At 43.4% G+C, this 21246-nt stretch overlaps 1 protein-coding gene across 4 annotated transcripts in view; it reads left to right on the forward strand.

Annotated features, from left to right (window-relative positions):
* The window catches only part of LOC137281796 (uncharacterized), a 48091-nt gene extending 38766 nt beyond the window's left edge, over window positions 1–9325 (forward strand). For all 4 annotated transcript variants that reach the window (XM_067813412.1, XM_067813413.1, XM_067813414.1 and 1 more), the window contains exons 17-26: window positions 214–438; window positions 958–1200; window positions 2270–2494; window positions 3284–3514; window positions 3992–4216; window positions 4743–4958; window positions 5321–5515; window positions 6150–6380; window positions 6706–6939; window positions 7552–9325. In XM_067813412.1, coding sequence (XP_067669513.1) covers window positions 214–438; window positions 958–1200; window positions 2270–2494; window positions 3284–3514; window positions 3992–4216; window positions 4743–4958; window positions 5321–5515; window positions 6150–6380; window positions 6706–6939; window positions 7552–7781 — 2255 coding nt within the window. In that variant the 3' untranslated portion in view covers window positions 7782–9325. The remainder of the gene's footprint in view (window positions 1–213; window positions 439–957; window positions 1201–2269; window positions 2495–3283; window positions 3515–3991; window positions 4217–4742; window positions 4959–5320; window positions 5516–6149; window positions 6381–6705; window positions 6940–7551) is intronic.
* Window positions 9326–21246: the final 11921 nt, after the last annotated feature.

Below are 21246 nucleotides of genomic sequence, written 5' to 3' on the forward strand. Positions count from 1 at the left end.
GACTAGGGATCGTATGGTCAGGCTCGCTGACATGTTTGAAACTTGTCATCGTAACCCGATTGTACAGATCGAGTTTTGTGCTATTTACCAATGGATTGTCTGATCCCGACTCGATTATGTACAGACCCCCGCCATACAACTGGAATATTGCTAAGTCAGGCGTTACACAACCAACCAACTAACCTTCAACTATTTCCAAATCGTGTCTTGCAGTTTCGGCCCAAGAGATCGGCAGGTTTTGCGCCTTCAACCCGACAAAGGTGGCCGCCCACCCCGACAGTTGTGCCATGTTCTGGAACTGCTCCCAGCCCAATCCCCAGTACGGGATTCAGTACCTTTTCGAGTGTACCTACCCCATGCATTTTGACACAAGCACCGGCGCCTGTGTGGACTTCTCGTTGGTGGACTGTGGGACCAGAAGGAACGTCATGGCCCCATGTAAGTTGGCTATGATCCGGATATAGAGATAAATAAAAAGCCTTGGGATCCGGTGGCCGGTGGGGTAGCTCAGTAGGAAAAGCGTTCGCTCATCGTGTCGAAGACCAGGTTCGATCTCCCACATGGTACTATGTGTGAATCCCATTCATGGTGTTGAATAGGTCTAAAAGCGGCGTAAAACCATACTCACACACAACGGAAACCCTTCACAGATCGACTATAGTTCTGCTATGTTAAAGTACCTCACAGTTTTCCTAGAGTTATGTTAGATTTGTAGAACCGGGTGTCCAAGATAGAGTCTGTCTGTCTATCTGAGGCCGATTGTCGAAGTGTTTGAAAACGGTTACTGACTTCTGTAATTTAAACAGTAGATTTTCTTTCCCCTTTGAAACGGGCCTGACATCTTGCCGAGCACTTGCCAAAGCATTGGCAGCTGGAAAACAAAGTATGTCTGAAAGTGGCTGAATGTTATGTCGTCTGAAAGAATGATGTTGATCCTAATGATGTTCTTCGTTTCAGGCGAGTACATTGCATTCACTGTGATGTTGTGTAATGACTTGAAGTCATGTCGGGTATGTGACGAAACCCAGCTTTCATGTCGCGGCAAGGCGGACGGGTACAAGGACGCCATGTTGGAGGACCAGTCCAGCTACTTCCAGTGCCAGGACCAGAGGACCACTATCGTATCCTGCCCGGGGACACAGCAGTTCGACCCCATCACAGCTGACTGCAAGATTCCGGGGGCACCCACCATCCCTGTCAGTAAGTAGACTGAACTTCTTGGGAGGCATTCTGGAGTTGTAGGTTATAGGTGTGACAAGTTTTTACGGATAATCTCAAATATAAAAAAAATGAAAACAAGCATCATTATACATGAGACAATCCGAGGCAACACCTTACTACTACAGGCTTTGGGTACCTAAATTTAGAACTTCAAATCACTTGTTTCCCATAGAAAGAAGACATTGTTACGACACTGAAAGATGCAAAAGAATCAGCGAAATCTTTATTAGCTGAGGTTAATCCATTCTATCAGATAGGTGGGTATGGTGTGTATTCTTTGATAATTACATACTCCAGTGTCACACAACTGGGAGTTCTCAAAAATGGGAGTACACCAATTAAATCGTGATGAATAGAGAGGATTACCAATGATAGCTAGTTGTGTGTGCGCGCGCGTGTAAACTGTGTGTATGTATGTATGTGTGTATGTGTGTGTGTGTGTGTGTGTGTGTGAGAGAGAGAGAGAGAGAGAGAGAGGGATTAGCTTGAGAGTGGGACTTGGATTAATTAGTTATGAGATAGGTGGTGGAAATCTGATAGGATGAAACAGTCCTGGAGTGTTTTATTATCTGTAGTTCCGAAATGGCTGATTTATGTTGTTTCGTTTTTTCAGTGTTAACGTTGAGTGGTCTTAGTATTTCTTGCCTCTGGTGTGATTGGCTTGTTTTCATTGTTAATCTCCTTGTTTATCATCCATGTCTTTGTGAGCCCTCTTGTACCCGATGCACATGTTTCTTATTCCATAAAGACTTGTGATTTCTAGCAAGAAGACACCCACCCATCCAGCAACCGATGACTTGATCGGGTGCTCAGGATTGCTGTCGGGTGGCCTTACTCGCTGACTTGACTGATACATCGTATACCACTGCGTTAATTGATGCTCGTGGCGTCACTTACTGGATTGTCTGATCCAGACTCGTTCATATAGCTGTAAAACGTCTGATTGTGGCGTTAGGAAACAAACAACTATATTTGCAATCTCTCCCATGTTTCAGACTGCTGACTTGTATTTCTGACTGTGACTAATCTCACGCATTGCCCCTTGCAGTGACAACATCGGCGGAGGCGGAAGGACCGTGCCGCACCAACCCGACGGCCATGTTCCCCCACGCCGAGAACTGCCACCAGTACTTCGACTGCGCCGTACAGAACGGACCGTTTGGTCGCTTCCTGAGCGAGTGTCCTTACCCCGATCTGTTTGACCCCACATCGGCCTCCTGCAAGGATCACTCCCTGGTCGCCTGTGGGCGAAGATATGAGCCGAGACTCAGATGTATGTGGTCTTTTTGCGTTATTTCATTACCGTTGCTCCGATTTAAATAGGACGGCCTACCCTGATGTGATTCATGTTTATGAGTGAGTGAGGGGTTTCAGCCACATTCTAGCGATACACAAAGGGTTTTCAGTGTCTAGGCTTCCGATTTGATGTAAACGATAAATGTATAAAAAAAATCTGATTTATATATAAGACACTTAAAGGGTCTGTACAGAATGGAGATGATAAATATTTTAAGTGATACTAATATAAAGGGAGCCATTTCCAAGCACCATCATTTCTAATTACAAAAAGCGTACTAAATGATTGTGTTTTGTGTTGGGTTTTGGGCGTTCCTGTTTGTTAAGATCAAAGCATGTAAATCGATCTGGTGAGGTACTGAAACCGCATCTTTAGAGATATTGCACATCCGATATCCACAAAATTTTAACTATGTTCGTTTAGAATTATTTAATTTCAAAAGACATCGTTGTTGATTCTTTGATCCAAACACTGATATTTGTCATATACCTTGTTAAACGACATTTTGCTATAAATCAATTAAAACCGCAGCAAGAGAATCGGTGTGCAAGTGAAACGGGTGTTCTGAGCCTGATTTGAACATACGGTAGCGCCAACGGTAATTATCCGGATTCAACAATTATGGTTACGGAGAAGTGTCCCTTTGAATGCAAGACGCTGTTCCCATCGAACAAATCTCAGATGGGGGTTCCTGGTGGTCGTCTTACTTAGTAACGAGATATAATTGTAGAATGTATGTATATATGTATATATTTTGTCACCTAGGTGAATACTGGGCCATCCTTACCAAATACTGCAGAATTGTTGGTACCAACTGCGAGGAATGTGCCAAAAGTAACCCATCGTGCGTGGCCCAGACGGACGGTCTGACTGGGCCAATCCCAGGGAGTCGAACTCAGTACTACAACTGCTCCAAGGACAGAACACTCATCAGTGATTGCCCCGCTACCTACGAGTTCAACACTGCGACAAGACGCTGTCAATCGCTCACATACCGTAAGTTTCGGAATTCAAGTGCGATATTTTACAGAGCTGCTTTATGTTAGTTTTTGTTGTGTTTATGGCGATGTTATGTTAAAACTATGGTAATGCTTTTCATCTCTGACGTATGCAAACACATGTTCCCATTCCAGTTTCCTCTCACACGAACATTTGCCTCGGCCACTTACATAGACGTTCCCGTTCCTGACCCAGTGCCTCTTCAATAGACACGTTCCTGACCCAGTGCCTCTTCAATAGACACGTTCCTGACCCAGTGCCTCTTCAATAGACACGTTCCTGATTCTGTGTCCTCTGACATGTTCCTGATTAAGTGCCTTCTGCCTCTTACACAAACATGTTTCTGTTCCTGTGTCGCCTGCCTCTTACACAAAGACGTTCTAGATCCAGTGTCGTCTCCCTTTCACACAAACACGTTGTAGATCCAGTGCCATCTGCCTCTGACACGAACTAGTTACCTTTTTTCCGTTCCAGTGTCTTCATCAGCACAGGCAGAAACCTATTGTATCTCCAATCCAACGGGCATGTTCCCCAGCTCTCTAAGCTGTGCCCAGTATTTCGACTGTTCCAAGTCTGGCAGCAGATTCGGCCGCTACAGAGTAGAATGTCCTTATCCCCAGCTGTTTGACGTGGAGTCCAGAACATGTAAAGACCACTCACAGGTCACCTGCGGCAACAGTCCACTGGTCAAGGACACCTGTGAGTAGTGACAAGAATGAGTTAATATTACTTCCACCAATCAGAAATGTTCAATTATCACACCTGATGAATATGTCATCACTCCAATATTGACATACCGTTGTTAGACCCCTTTAGTGAGAAAAAAAAGAGTAAATAGCAACATCAAACATGAATATGTCACCATTCCAATATTAACATACTGTTGTTGGACCCCTTTAGTGAGAAAGTAGATTAAATAGCAGCATCAAACATGAACATGTCATCATTCCAATTTTAACATACTGTTGTTGGACCCCTTTAGTGAGAAAGTAGAGTAAATAGCAACATCAAACATGAACATGTCATCATTCCAATATTGACACACCGTTGTTCGACCCCTTTGGTGAGAAAGTAGAGTAAATAGCAACATAAAACATGAATATGTCCTCATTTGAAAACAGGATCCTCCGCTTCACTGTTTTTCATTTATCATTGAACATAGCCATGGTTGTCAGCGACTTGGACTTGTCAGTTAATGCTGAAAGCTCTCGTTTTCGACCCCCAGGCGAGTACCTTGCCAACTCCCAGCTGTACACTGGCGTCCCTTGCACCAAGCCGTCATGTGCGGGAAAGACTGATGGTCTACACCACTTCCCCGGTCGGGAGCTTGCCGAGGAGTTTATCCAGTGTAGGGACGAGAGACTCGTGGTGGTCACCACTTGTGGACTCAACCAGTACTTCGACCCGGTCAACAAAAACTGCAGGACAGCACTTACACAGAGTAAGCCCTTGACTACTCAGTGTCGGGGGTGCTGTTTGAAACAGCAGGAAGGACTTGTGACTTGTCACACATGTATGGGGGAGTGACATGAGATGTACCCCAGAGGGATCGCGGTGCGACTGGAGACCTGACAGTGTAGGACTAGGTTGCTTGAGACTGGGTGTTTTTAATGGATGGGTTGTGTGTGTATGCGTGCGCATGTGTGTGTGTGCACGTGTGATAGATATAGAGTGAGAGAGACTGTGTTTTTTAAATACACGGGTTGCATGTGTGTGTGTGTGTGTGTGTGTGTGTGTGTGTGTGTGTGTGTGTGTGTGTGTGTGTAATGCTGCTCTGTAATCACATGTTCTCTCCTTCAACAGGCGCAGTTAACTTCTTCTGCCAGACGTACCCCGGCAAACGTGCCCCCAACCCCATCAACTGTGCCCAGTACATCAACTGTGCCCCCAGTCAGCCTCAGATCATCGAGTGTGGCTACCCCAGGCTCTTTAACGGCTCCGTGTGTATCGACCCTGAGTTCGTCAAGTGCGGGAAGCGGTATGAGCCCGTGGCACCATGTAAGTCTACACATGAATGAGTGAGGGAATAATGTTTGACCCCATCGTGTTTAATTATAACTGGACTTGTTAGCATAGTAAGATTAAAACTCTAAAACTGAGAAAGGTTCAAGAATAGAGAAAAATAAGACGTGGAAAGAGTCGTGATCGGTGTGAATGATGGATTCGAACCTCGAACCTCCGGATCCTGGTACAAATGAACGTCATGTGAATGTACATGGCCGTTTTGATAGGCATACTAGGCATCAGGGTGGCCATGTGGGTAAAACATCCACTAGCAACACCAATTACACGGGGTTCATTCTCAATATTTGAACAGTAACCTACTGGAGGATGTTTGTGGGGTTTTATTGCTGGAATATTGTTCAATGATGTAATCACAACACACCCTGAAACATCCGTAACCCTTTGCCTCTTTCTAGGAAAACAGTATTCGCCTCCTCAGTTTAGTTTATTTGGTTATAATCCAACGTTGGGTCCTGAGTAGCACTTGAATTCTTTAGATATCTGATTTGACTTTAAAGTTTCTATTGTTCAGTTTATCGTAAATTAAAAGATAACGGTGGCCATTTTGCATGTTCCTCACAATAAGAAGAGAAACATTGTGCAAAAATATATTGAAATTTAATTGCAGGTGATTACGAACAGAACAAGCACTGTCCCAAGAGTCAGGTGAACTGTCTACCTTGTGAGAAGAGGATCCCGTCTTGTGTCGGTCTGCCGGACGGGAACCAGTCTTATCCAGGACTTCCGCCATCAACCCTCTTCGTGAAGTGCAGGAACAACCGCACCGAATCCGTCATTAGATGCAAGAGTGACCTGTTTAACCCCCACCTAGGGGAGTGTGGGGGTTCCATTAGCCAGTGTGAGTAACTCCTATTGTAGAACCTGGATAGTACGGACCCTGTTGTGCTAGAATCATGGGGTGACCTTTTCAGCCATTGACGCCAGGTACCGACGATGTTATTCGTCACGACATGACTGAAATATTGCCGATTTGACGTTAAATATTAACTCACTCACTCACCTACTATGTTATGTATCTGATCATGTACTGTTTCATCACAACGCAGTAATCTCGATGTACAAGAAGACCCAGCGTCAGTAACTTGAAAGTTAGGATTGCGTCACGTGACAGTCCAAACACATTCAGTAACATGTGAATTGATCAATGCACATTTATTGTTCAGTTCTGATCGAGGACGCCTGCCGGAAGTTCCCCACGGCCGTGTTTGCGGATTCTGACAACTGTGCCCGCTACATCGACTGCTCCAAGCCCTACAGACACATCCTGAACACCATGTACAAGCAGGAATGCAAATACCCGGAACTGTTCTCTGTCGAGTCTAATAGTTGTGTCAACATCTTCAAGGACATTTCAACAACAGTCGACTGTGGAAATCGAACTGAACCACTCAATGCTTGTGAGTATTTTATTTTACAGACTGACTTAACATGGCACGTCGAATTTGTATGGAGTACCGGTGACTCAAATGATGCAGATAATCTTGTGATTAACGCCGTAATCAGCACTATACCAGTAAATAATCAAGTACATTTGGACCAGTGATCAACATCATGTGTCAACCAAGTCAGCGAACCTGACCATCCGATCCCGTTAGTCGCTTCTTACGACATTTTAAGGAATGGATAGTTACGAGGATGTTGCCCTGCTTAAATTACATTCAAAGTATTGGTAATTGTATAAGCCAAATGTAACAATGCAAAGAGTACGACCTATCTAGGTCTGAAACACGTCGCTCCATTCCTGAAAAATAATGGAACAAGCGGACAAATGAATGGAATGACGTCACAAATGTAGCTTAATGCCTATGTAAGGTTTCTGCATGTGGTTACTGATCAGAGGTCTCAATTCTTAAATTCTGTATCCGCTTTGGAAAATGTAGTTGCTCTAAAAACCTTCATATGAATAATGACAGGCAATCTATGAATATCTTTGTCTATATACCCCTACCATTAGGTTGTGCTACAGAATCAACGAAGCTATTACATGTTTATTTTTTGTTTTATTTCAGGCGACTATCACGAGCATTGTGGGATCACCAACTACCCCTACTGTAGTAACTGTACGAATACAATACCCAGCTGTATCGGTCAGCCTGACCAACAGTACCTGAACTACCCTGTCGGCGACACCAGTAGCCCCCGCTACTTCCTCTGCTACAGACAGAGGACCGTGGTGTACGGCAACTGCTCCGACAGGGAGAGGTTTGACGTCAGGTTGATGACATGCGTACCTCTGTAGTTCTTCCAATAATTTACTTTACGGTAAAGATTCTAGGTTGAACTAATACTGGATGTGGATAGTAGATAGATTTGGTCTCCAGATGTGGTTGATGTATTTGTAAAGATGCTTTGTGAAGTATGGTGTGTAACCATCTACTGCGCGTATCTGGTAATCTCGTGTTGAGTATATTTTGTACAGACGTTCGCAAGAGAACATACCAGGCATCATGTGTACCGTATACTCCCTGAAATCTGAGGTCACCATCTTGTCTGGTCACTGCTGTCGTTATACACGTGAACTGATTACCACGTGACCAGGCTATGTCCTTGACCTTTACGAGGATGTGACCTATGTGAATGAGTCTGATTAATTTAATACGTGTATGTTAATTTATATTTCTCATCAAAAAATAAATATGTCCTCGTTTTCTTACACAAATACATCGTTTGAAGTTTAATGAAAACTTTAGACTGCCTACCTTAACTAATGTTTTTGAGTTTACATATTCTTTATGAAAGTCAACTTTTGTGGAAGTGTTTGTGTCAGGACGTGTTAAAGACACGCGTCTCGCGTTAAAGACACCAAACGATCTGTTTGTTCGATTTTAAGTATTAAACGGTGTTAATAATCTTCTATGAACCACGAATACCTTCACAATATACCAAAGCGCCCCTTTCTCTGCTGTCTCTGTATGAATGTTTGTCATCAATTACCCCCACCCCCTCCCCTCCCACCTCCCATAAACTCGCAACAATATCATCGTTGTTAATCAAGGAACGATAACTCCTCTGAACATACCGAGGAGAAAACTGACAACCCAAACCAAACATCATTACCTCACTGACTTCAATGACCAAGAGCCTTGTGAAGCACATAGTGTTTCTGCATCACTACCGTAAATGTTCCTCTTTAAGCAGTATTTCAATAATTACCATGTTGTGCAGACACCATTCAATGCGGTACAATTCCTGCAAATGGATGTAAATTGAGCAATACCGATTAATTCAAATTCAAACAATATATGACAGGATATATTAAATTTTCTGCTTCACAATTCCGATTTCCAAGAAGCTGAATGAGCTATGTCCTTTCAATCAAAATCACACAATATCAGTTTCAAACTTTCAGCTGGATATACTCATTTTAGTTATTTTGACAGAGTAAATGCATCAGACATGGGACAATTTCAGTTGTGGTTGTACATTGTATTGACGGTATATTGTACGCTGCAGGGGCCTCCATCACTGGTAGCGTACATATATCATAGACTGAAGTCAGCCATTGGGACATGGGTTTTCGGACGTAAATATGACGAAATGTGACTAAATATGACGAAATATGACTAAATATGACTAAATACGACGAAATGTGACTAAACATGACTAAAGTTCCACACAGGCTTTACTATCCGACGATCATTTATTTGGATATTTTCGACGTCAAAACTTGTGGAGTTTAAACAGTTGTGTCCGAAAATCTATGACCCAGCGATGTGACCACTTTGACCGCCGGTCGGGGCTCTCCAAATATGAAAATAATACAAATAAATACAAGTAACAGTCTGCGTGTTTTTTTCTGCTGTTATTTGTTCCTTATGAAGACATGTGCATGATAACATGATGTAGCTGTTACAGTGGCTGAATTACTTGTGAATGCAGCGTCAAACAGTACATGATATATGTAGAAATTGTACGATCAACTCTGGTTTAAGCAGAAAGTTCAAACAAATATGGAAATATGGTTTTATCGATTCCATTTGAAAAGTTAGCTTCTTGTTTTGAAAATATTCGAACAATATCATGATACGAGTCAGACAAGTCACCCGTGTGGGAATCGAACTCGGATCTTCAGCGTACCGAGTGAACACAGTAAGCTCTATGCCATACATCAAAGTGTGAATACAGATACACAGACCATTCCGTGTTGGGCTTTACAGAGTGAAAGTGTTTGGAGTGAACGTACTTCTTAAGTCCGCGTAATATTGCTGGAATATTTCTCACAGCGGTTTAAAACTATACTCGCTCAGCCACCCACATTGTGCCTCGTTGCGTTTGTTTGGACGTCCTGAGGAGCACGATATCAATCTTATTCTGGGGTACTTAAAACTGTTAAGTGGCAACAGGAACCGAGTTTACTGTCTGCGCCAGCGCTTCAAATGTGTCAGTTAGTGAAATTACAATCCATTGTTCACTACCGTCAACCGTGACATATTTCGCAACACAAGACGATGTAAATGATCTTTCACTACAATTTCAACGAGGTACTTGTATTTTCACTGTGATTAATCCCTATGAAAAGAGACTCAGATTGGACTCTTTGACCCACGTGACAGTAGGCGGAACGTGACATGCTTTGGTGAGGCTGAGTCAGTCATATCTATATAAAGTCTTCTAATGATTAGACGTACATCCGCGTTGCTTGCTGATTGCACGAACCGGGATGTAATCGAACTGAGTGCATATGCACCGAAATTCTTCACTCCAATTCAAAAGAGTTGACACACATGTTTTATCTTTCTTTCATTCTCTCTCTCCCTCCTCTCTCCCTCTACCCCTCACTACCTCTCCCCCCTCTCGCTATTTCTCTTTCCCTCTTGCCCTCGGTTATGCTGGGAAATACTTTTACAAATCCGATACGACATTCTAAATGGAATGAATACATGAAAATGAAATACATTGAAAAATGATCAAGCGAATACACAGAGTAATGTGAAGGAATGTGTGTGACATAATCATATCACAAAAGAGGTTTGTATTTTAAACTCCAGAACTCTTCTCCAGATATTTCCCGTCTCGTCATACCATCGGCTCATTCATATTCTACCAGTGATAACAGCAAAGTAATTGTTCCTTGGTTTTAAAATTATACAGCGTCATGATTACGTCATGGTGTGTTAACATATTATACAATATTCAGCGGCAACTCTAACTAAATAACGCTGCTATAACGAATGTACATGAAGATCACAGAAATGCTCGAACGCAACAAGTCTATTTTCATTGTAAAAAAATCTGAGAAAAATCTGCGTGACGAATAAAATAACATTTTCACCCCCATTGTAGAGGTGTGAAGAATAGGGTTAACGTCGCGTATAGGGGTATTGCACATTTATGGCCACGTGTCTGGTAGTGTCAGTTTTATAGTCTCACAGTTAACTGAGATACGATATTGAGCGTTGATATCCCCAAGATATCATGTTGGCGTGTTGAGTCTCTCGATCCATTTATCGCCTTAATAAAAACAGGCAGGGCAACATCAAGAACCTTCCGCTCTCCGGTCCAAATTTGAGATAGATATTCAGTTTGACATGAATATGACAATCGTTATTATCAGATGAATATTTAACAGAAGGTTCGGTTTTCAAGGAAGCAGCCAAAATCGCCCACTGTATAAAGATGTCTACCACTTTCAAGGGCGTAGTTACCATTATTAAAAAGCCCGGGATTACAAATGAGCGTTGCTAATTAGCTTTGGCAAGTCCTCAGTATTATCTAAATAAAAAAGCTTTGCAGTCTGTCAGACTTACGATGGAAACAGCTTGCTACGCGCCTGACGTTGGTCACGTACGTGCCATCGCATCTCGCTGACTTAACAAAAACAATATAGTTGTATTTCATATTCCCAACAGTGGCTGCAATTGCTAAGAAGGGAACCTATCTACGAACCAGGATAGGAGACATTATACGTTTTCCAACACTGTTTGACATTCTGAGAATTAATGTATCTTGCCATGGGTGACTTTCGTTTTACGGCGCACTCAGCAATATTCCAGCCATCTGTCGGTGTTCTGTAAATAGTCGAGTTTGGGTCAGACAATCCAGTGATCAACAACATCAACATCGATCTGCGCAATTGGGAAACCGATGACATGAGTCAACCAAGTCAACGAGCATAACCACCCGTTAGTCAACTCTTACGACAAGCATGGGTTACTGAAGATCAATATTCTAACACGAATCTTCATGGCATGTTATCAGTGGTATAACTGGTGTAGCTACTAACTAGACACACAGCCACACGCACGTGCATGCATGTTATCAGTGGGGTGGTATACCTGGTATAGCTACTAACTAGACACACAGTCACACACAGTCACACACACGTGCATGCATGTTATCAGTGGGGTGGTATACTTGGTATAGCTACTAACTAGACACAGCCACACGCACGTGCATGCATGTTATCAGTGTGGTGGTATAACTGGTATAGCTACTAACTAGACACACAGTCACACACACGTGCATGCATGTTATCAGTGGGGTGGTATAACTGGTATAGCTACTAACTAGACACACAGTCACACACACGTGCATGCATGCTGCTACTCCAGTGGAGCATCCTTGAAATCGTTGCTAAGTTGTATGTCACCTCATCTTAGTATTGACTGGCATGATTACCCGGCATATAGTTCTAGTGTATATTAATAAGTGGGTGTATAAAAGATTTAAACAATAGTGCACAACCGTGATATCACTGGTTCGTCGAATAACAGTTCCACCAAATAATTACGACCTACACATTTTCCTTCATACGTACTGCAAGCTGAGGATGTTATATATATAAACAATAGCGTACAACAACGTTATTACTGGTTCGTGGAATAACATTTCCACCAATTGCTGATTACGACTCACATTTTCCTTCATATGTACTGCAAGCTAAGGATGTTAAAGATACAAACAATAGCGTACAATAACGTTATTACTGGTTCGTGGAATAACACTTCCACCAATATTTGATTACGACTCACATTTTCCTCCATATGTACAGTACGTCACGGTTATTAAAGATATAAACATAAGTGCACAAATACAATATTATCGGTTCATGGAACAATATTTCCACCATTTGGTGATTGCGACTTACACATATTCCTTCATATGTACACTAAACTATAGTTATAAAAGCAACACATACGTTTGAACATCATAAGAAATCTGTGCTAAAAGCAGAGTCGATTGTACCATTAGGAAATCTAAGGAACAGTCAATACATGGAACTGCATCAAGAAGCATATATGTCACCGATGTGTCAAATTTAGATATTTCCCAAAAGGTTTACCACAGGCACTTTTGAAAGCTTTATAACGAACTCGATAAATATGGATAATTTCAGTTCTGCTTTACCGTAGTTCGTTATGCTCGTTTCGATTGTACTAAATTGTACGTGCCAGTGATCCCGAACAGTTCGGCATATCCGTCAGTTCGTTTTAAACGTAGATCACTGTATGTTGTTGTGGACACATACATTGATGAAACCATCTGTTATATGGAAATCACTGGTGACCACTGATATCCCGAGTGAACAGATGCCCTACTGTACACAGTGATGACATTTATGGGGTATTATCCACCCTCACGTGGACGCACTTTACAGACATATCGTGTAACATCCGGGTCAAACACAGAAGTATTCCGATGTCATTGTTATGAGAGAGTATTAGTACTGGATGAGGTCTGTACACAGGTTTCAAAACGCCACTGCGTGACTGTACGTAGTTTCAGGTGAGGCCGAGCCATGTGACGAGCGTTGACGTCGCTCTCAAGAAGGACCTGATGACGTAGCCTCCATACAGAGTCACGTGACGGGGACACACGACACATGGCTTGTTTTTGTTAGTGTTCCTTATATGCCCGGATGCACTGGATCGCACAGAGAAAGAAACACATGAAGGCGATGTACATCACAGTTGAATAGAACACGTCTCTGTAACAAAGGGAATGCACATTTAATTTTAATATTGAAATTAAATTCTAAATTTTAATGTTTTAAATACCGCTAACGACGCTGTATTTCATACTTGAATTTCCCAGTGGTCTTCAAGTATCGATTATCGATCAGTAAGAACACTGAATAGCTATCAACCAGGCTGAAAACATTCACCACCAACACGTGATCGCCACTTCATTTAGCGCTAACCTTAGACTCTGTTCACAAGACTGATGTTGGATAACAAAAACCCTTACATTTTGAGACATTCCATATCACCCTCCGAGGTGTGATTGCACATAGTAAAGGGTTTATGTCAGGAACTGTTGGCGAATGCTTACCATAATACCATTATAATACGTGAACTCTAAGCATTTGCTTCAACGTCTGAAATCTCAGAAAAAGTCAGAGATCAGGAAGGACAAAACATTTTCCTTCTTTGTGCACATGACAAACGCGATTCCTTAATCCTTAGAATGATCGTCCCAGACATAGACAAATATCTGGAATCAGATGTTCAGGTCAGTTTGTCAAATATCAAATCCTAAACTTCCTCATAGAAACATCTACATACCGTGTGGGGGATATGTAGGTAAGAATTGGGCATCCTCATTGGCATCAGTTATGTCCACTCTTGCTAATAAATGAGCTGTGGAGTAGCCTAGTGGTTAAAGCTTCGCTCGTCACGCTAAAGACCCGGGTTCTTGCTAATATGTTTGTTTATGCATGAGTCAAACTGTCTGCTCGAGTGAGAAAACAAAGGAGCATGACGTAAGCAGTTAATACAAACCTTATAGCATATTGATTATCTACTATGTTTCAATGTCTACCACTTGGATAATACCGTGTACCGATTATTCGGACAATACAGCGTACCGATACAACCTACTATACTATAAATAGAGGAGACCAGCGAGGCCGCCTCGTCAGTTTTTTAGATCTTTGCATAAGATTCAGATCACAATCTATCCATAACCAGCACGACAAGATGGGGGACAATGTTGCATATTGTGTCAACATTTCAAGACCAGAAAGTTGCAACTGACCAGTTTCTTGTACTAACAGCTGTGTATGAAATAAGACCAAACCCAGCCAGACATCAGGAGTGACATATCAATATATCATCTAGACGATCGTACTATATGTAGGTGACGTGTTGGCCATAAAGGACCACAATTATAAAGATTGCATTTTCAACATAGCTCGTCATTGTTCTAAACATACTTACAACGAGAACACTCCTGTAAACGGGAACACGACAATGAATGCTTTTCCCTCCATTGCATTTATCGAAACACTCAGCGAAAAACCTTCAATATAAGCATTGGTTATCCCAGAGACACGGGGTCGTCCACCCAACTGCTGTGACCATGGACCAGTTAGCCTTCCCCGTGACGTTTAGTGATATATGGACGTAGTGACTGCATACCGATCGAATTCAGCATTAACCCCTTAACGACTATCTAGAGTATATTGATACCCATTGTGTCAGTGAGCTATAACTATAACATGCAAATCCTTATGTCAGCATCAGCTAGGTTATATGGATGTATGTACAAAGGCGGGAGGAAATATTTGTGACGACACTGCTAGGCTACGATGACATCGGGTAAATTGTGATGACTTCTTATATATCTACACATGTATTTATTCAGCCTACGTTATGTATTTAAGCAGCGTTGGTAATGGCGAGTCAAACCTCTCATTTCCTTGTATTTTCAAGAGGACAGTTGACTTCCCTTTGCGTGTATTTGTTACGAACGTGAGCGATGGGATCTTTCCTCCATCACTTGACCATTGATAATACTTCTAATCATAGGAAAGCCCAGTCTTCACGTCCCTATGAATCACTACGAGTGAGTGAGTGAGTTAGTAAGCAATATTCCTGTAATACCACGGCTGGGGACACCAGAAATAGGTTTTACACGTTGTACCGATGAGGAATCGAACCCGGGCCTTCGACCTCACGAGCCAACTCTTTAACCACAAGGCTACAGCCCCGAATCACTATGAATTCATAGTGATAGTAAGTGGTATCTTGACACACCAGATGGCAATGGTATAAGACAAGTGCATAGGCAAGTCAAGTGTTCGTCAAAACTGGAATCTGAAAAATAGGGAAGGAAACGGAAAAGGAAGAATAAGGCATATATTAGTCATAAAACACGTTTGAATAATTCGATCAGGAATCTGTAGGGTTAACAAATAGTGCAACTGTGAAAACCTACATTCTTTTTGTTACAAACCAGTAACTATATTACTGGTTATTATCTGTGACATTATTCACACATCCAGGCGATGTCACTCCAAGTTTTAAATCATCGTGACGAATGGGGTGTTGTGTACTGAAGAGGCAGGTCTGAAACACGGAACGACTCACCTTAACATAATTGGATATGTATTGAATGGGTGTAGACATGCATGATAGCCATGTCATGTTGACATCATATACTGTCTAAACCAGTAAACATGGATTATTGTCACTGACAGATCTGAATGAATGCATTTAAGTGATATGTTCTGTGTGAGGGTTCTAATTACCCCGTGGGTACAGGTAACCCTAGTCTCGTCTAAGACGCTCTGATGTTGCAGGACAGAGTAGTATATTTTACTCCAGAAACAAGTAATTATGGGTTCGAATCCCGATTCGCCGAGGTTTGTCGTCCCCGTATTGCAGCGGTTTCATCACAGCGGGGAAATGTCTAAGACAAGCATTATTTCGGGCTTTTCCTCCACAATATGCTGACATTCCGCCATGTGACTGGAATACCATTCATATTCTCATATCCTTATCCATGTTTATGTGATGTGAATTATCTCTATTATTTTTTGTCTGAATCGCGTGCCTTCGCAAATCTTTATGCATGTAATATATATTGGTATTAAAGCAATAACTGTGAGTAGTTTTCGTGACCATAGTATAATATATAAGAGCTAATACACTGTGCTTGCTTGTTTGCTTGTTTGGCTGGTTGGTGGCTTGCTTGTTTGATTGGTTGCTTGATTGATTAGCTGGCTAGCTGGTTGGATATTTGAATCCTTGATCAGCGGATCCTGGAGCAGTTAAGGGACGCAATGGCTATGAATACTATTTTATATCAGTGGTAAGGTGTAAACCACTAGCTCCTGTCAATTGAAGTAATACCTGGATTAATATTTCATACACGTTAGACCAAGTCAAGTTGGTAGACTTAGATATCAGAGACGCGATTTACACCCACCCCTTGATACTGTGACATTTTCTTCACCGATGAAACTCATACCAGGTAAACAAAAGATATGCAAACACCTACGATCTACAGTCACAGGTCACATGTGACATTCGTGTCACTAAACCATGTCCTCATTTCGAAAGGTTGACTTTGTTTTGTTATAACATTGTGCTCGTAAAGACTTGAAGGAAGTCCCAGTAGTGACCCCGTGGTGGAGATAGCATGCGATATGCGTGACCTTGCTTTGAACATGTTGGGATTAAGGGGACAGCTCTCGTTCAGTGACATGATCACGTTGCTGTATAAACATTCCGACAATGGCAGTCTCCTGTTGTCTACACATAGGCAGAATATAGCTGAGGTCAAGACCTGAAGCAAATAACAAATTGACAAAAGTCCTTTTAAAAAAAGAAACATTCTGTTATCAGGTTAACAATACATTGCAAAGAGAGATCACGTCAGCCATCGTAGCTTCTATAAGCATGGAAGTGTGGCCAATGGAAGCCTTTGTGTACTAGCCGTTAGGTCCCTCAGCCGGAGAATGGGTTCGAATCTCGGATGGGACCATACCCAAAACGTATTACAATATTACTTTACTAATAAAGTGTAATCACTACATGTAACATAATGCTACAAACATTATTATCCATTATGGATGGTTTGAGTCGTCCAGACGTGCAGACGTTGTAAACACCATGTAATACACCATATATAATTAGGCAAGCTTAAACGGTCCTGACCGTTATCACACGTAGCTGTTTCCGTTTTTAAAGTAATGTTGTGAATGTATCAGGCATGGACTGGATGTCACATGATGACAATGATGTCACGATGTCAGCAAGCATATCAGCGGTACAAACGGCGATAATGGTCCTCCCAGTGTCATCATGGCAACATTTAGCACGCAAATACCCAACAACACGTCTCCTTACTAATCCAATATTTACTCAGATGTAGCGTTATCAGTGGCGTCCTTCTCTCTTCATTGTGTACAAAACAAACTAGTAACCAATGGCATCCATCTCTCCTCAGGGTGTACAAAGCAGCCCAGTAACCAATGGCATCCTCCTCTCCTCAGGGTGTACAAAGCAGCCCAGTAACCAATGGCATCCTCCTCTCCTCAGGGTGTACAAAGCAGCCCAGCAACCAATGGCATCCTTCTCTCCTCAGGGTGTACAAAGCAGCCCAGCAACCAATGGCATCCTCCTCTCCTCAGGGTGTACAAAGCAGCCCAGCAACCAATGGCATCCTTCTTTCCTCAGGGTGTACAAAGCAGCCCAGTAACCAATGGCATCCTTCTCTCCTCAGGGTGTACAAAGCAGCCCAGCAACCAATGGCATCCTTCTTTCCTCAGGGTGTACAAAGCAGCCCAGCAACCAATGGCATCCTTCTCTCCTCAGGGTGTACAAAGCAGCCCAGTAACCAATGGCATCCTCCTCTCCTCAGGGTGTACAAAGCAGCCCAGCAACCAATGGCATCCTTCTCTCCTCAGGGTGTACAAAGCAGCCCAGCAACCAATGGCATCCTCCTCTCCTCAGGGTGTACAAAGCAGCCCAGCAACCAATGGCATCCTTCTTTTCTCAGGGTGTACAAAGCAGCCCAGCAACCAATGGCATCCTTCTTTCCTCAGGGTGTACAAAGCAGCCCAGCAACCAATGGCATCCTTCTCTCCTCAGGGTGTACAAAGCAGCCCAGTAACCAATGGCATCCTCCTCTCCTCAGGGTGTACAAAGCAGCCCAGTAACCAATGGCATCCTTCTTTCCTCAGGGTGTACAAAGCAGCCCAGCAACCAATGGCATCCTCCTCTCCTCAGGGTGTACAAAGCAGCCCAGCAACCAATGGCATCCTTCTCTCCTCAGGGTGTACAAAGCAGTCCAGTAACCAATGGCATCCTCCTCTCCTCAGGGTGTACAAAGCAGCCCAGCAACCAATGGCATCCTCCTCTCCTCAGGGTGTACAAAGCTGCCCAGCAACCAATGGCATCCTCCTCTCCTCAGGGTGTACAAAGCAGTCCAGCAACCAATGGCATCCTTCTTTCCTCAGGGTGTACAAAGCAGCCCAGTAACCAATGGCATCCTTCTCTCCTCAGGGTGTACAAAGCAGTCCAGTAACCAATGGCATCCTTCTTTCCTCAGGGTGTACAAAGCAGCCCAGTAACCAATGGCATCCTCCTCTCCTCAGGGTGTACAAAGCAGTCCAGTAACCAATGGCATCCTCCTCTCCTCAGGGTGTACAAAGCAGCCCAGTAACCAATGGCATCCTCCTCTCCTCAGGGTGTACAAAGCAGCCCAGCAACCAATGGCATCCTCCTCTCCTCAGGGTGTACAAAGCAGCCCAGTAACCAATGGCATCCTCCTCTCCTCAGGGTGTACAAAGCAGTCCAGTAACCAATGGCATCCTTCTCTCCTCAGGGTGTACAAAGCAGCCCAGTAACCAATGGCATCCTCCTCTCCTCAGGGTGTACAAAGCAGCCCAGCAACCAATGGCATCCTCCTCTCCTCAGGGTGTACAAAGCAGCCCAGTAACCAATGGCATCCTTCTCTCCTCAGGGTGTACAAAGCAGTCCAGTAACCAATGGCATCCTTCTCTCCTCAGGGTGTACAAAGCAGTCCAGTAACCAATGGCATCCTTCTTTCCTCAGGGTGTACAAAGCAGCCCAGCAACCAATGGCATCCTCCTCTCCTCAGGGTGTACAAAGCAGCCCAGTAACCAATGGCATCCTTCTCTCCTCAGGGTGTACAAAGCAGTCCAGTAACCAATGGCATCCATCTCTCCTCAGGGTGTACAAAGCAGCCCAGCAACCAATGGCATCCTTCTCTCCTCAGGGTGTACAAAGCAGTCCAGTAACAAATGGCATCCTCCTCTCCTCAGGGTGTACAAAGCAGCCCAGCAACCAATGGCATCCTTCTCTCCTCAGGGTGTACAAAGCAGTCCAGTAACCAATGGCATCCTCCTCTCCTCAGGGTGTACAAAGCAGCCCAGCAACCAATGGCATCCTTCTCTCCTCAGGGTGTACAAAGCAGTCCAGTAACCAATGGCATCCTTCTCTCCTCAGGGTGTACAAAGCAGCCCAGCAACCAATGGCATCCTTCTCTCCTCAGGGTGTACAAAGCAGTCCAGTAACCAATGGCATCCTCCTCTCCTCAGGGTGTACAAAGCAGCCCAGCAACCAATGGCATCCTTCTCTCCTCAGGGTGTACAAAGCAGCCCAGCAACCAATGGCATCCTTCTCTCCTCAGGGTGTACAAAGCAGTCCAGTAACCAATGGCATCCTCCTCTCCTCAGGGTGTACAAAGCAGCCCAGCAACCAATGGCATCCTCCTCTCCTCAGGGTGTACAAAGCAGCCCAGCAACCAATGGCATCCTTCTTTCCTCAGGGTGTACAAAGCAGTCCAGTAACCAATGGCATCCTTCTCTCCTCAGGGTGTACAAAGCAGTCCAGTAACCAATGGCATCCTCCTCTCCTCAGGGTGTACAAAGCAGCCCAGCAACCAATGGCATCCTTCTTTCCTCAGGGTGTACAAAGCAGTCCAGTAACCAATGGCATCCTTCTCTCCTCAGGGTGTACAAAGCAGCCCAGCAACCAATGGCATCCTCCTCTCCTCAGGGTGTACAAAGCAGCCCAGCAACCAATGGCATCCTTCTTTCCTCAGGGTGTAAAAAGCAGTCCAGTAACCAATGGCATCCTTCTCTCCTCAGGGTGTACAAAGCAGCCCAGTAGACAATGGCACCCTTCTCCTCTCATTACATACACCACAATCCAGTAACCAGTGGCATCCTTCTTTCCTTAGGGTGTACACAACAACCAAGTAACCAGTGGCATCCTTCTCTCTGTGTGTACAAAGCATCCCTTCAAGAAGTGCAAATCCAGTCTAAGTACCCACGAGGAACAATAGGAGATGGCCCAAATGGTTTTGAAGTGTCTGAGAAGTTGTTGAAGCGCACATAGAATCTGTTCTTGTACATGTGATTTCGTGTGAAGAGCAATGTGACACGTACACCGGCAGACTCAGTATCAGACCCGTACTACCTAGTGTACTGACATGCAATGCACTGAATACTATTTCAGAAGTATTTATAACAAAAAACAGCCGCGGTACTAACATGGTTATGGGAACAGAGCAAACATCTGAACTACTTTGTAGTATGTCCTACACAACACATAGATCACCCCATGACTTGAGTTAGAATAACGATTGGTTTCAATAAATAAAATCAAATAAAACTGTATCCGTCATAAAAAAAATGTATATACACTTGCTGTGGGATCAAAAGAATGATTGGTATAAAAATGAAATGCGAACACCAGATAAGTAGTCTCGCTTCCACTGGGCGTAAAATAGAAATGTCATGCCACATAATAAACTTACAAAGAATAAAGACTAAAGGTTTTGCACTGTGCAACCTCCTACATGTTTTAAGTTAAAATTTATCCCCAGTAGAAGCAGAGGCAGTCTTGCATAGCCTGGAACAGTCTATGGTCTATGCACATGCAATAAAGTAACTCATATCGCAGAACAGCTCATAAATCAGTGCCACATACGTCCGGCCTCGGCCTTTG

The sequence above is a fragment of the Haliotis asinina genome, chromosome 4 (genome assembly GCF_037392515.1).
Source record: "Haliotis asinina isolate JCU_RB_2024 chromosome 4, JCU_Hal_asi_v2, whole genome shotgun sequence".
Taxonomy (NCBI): Eukaryota; Metazoa; Mollusca; class Gastropoda; order Lepetellida; family Haliotidae; genus Haliotis; species Haliotis asinina.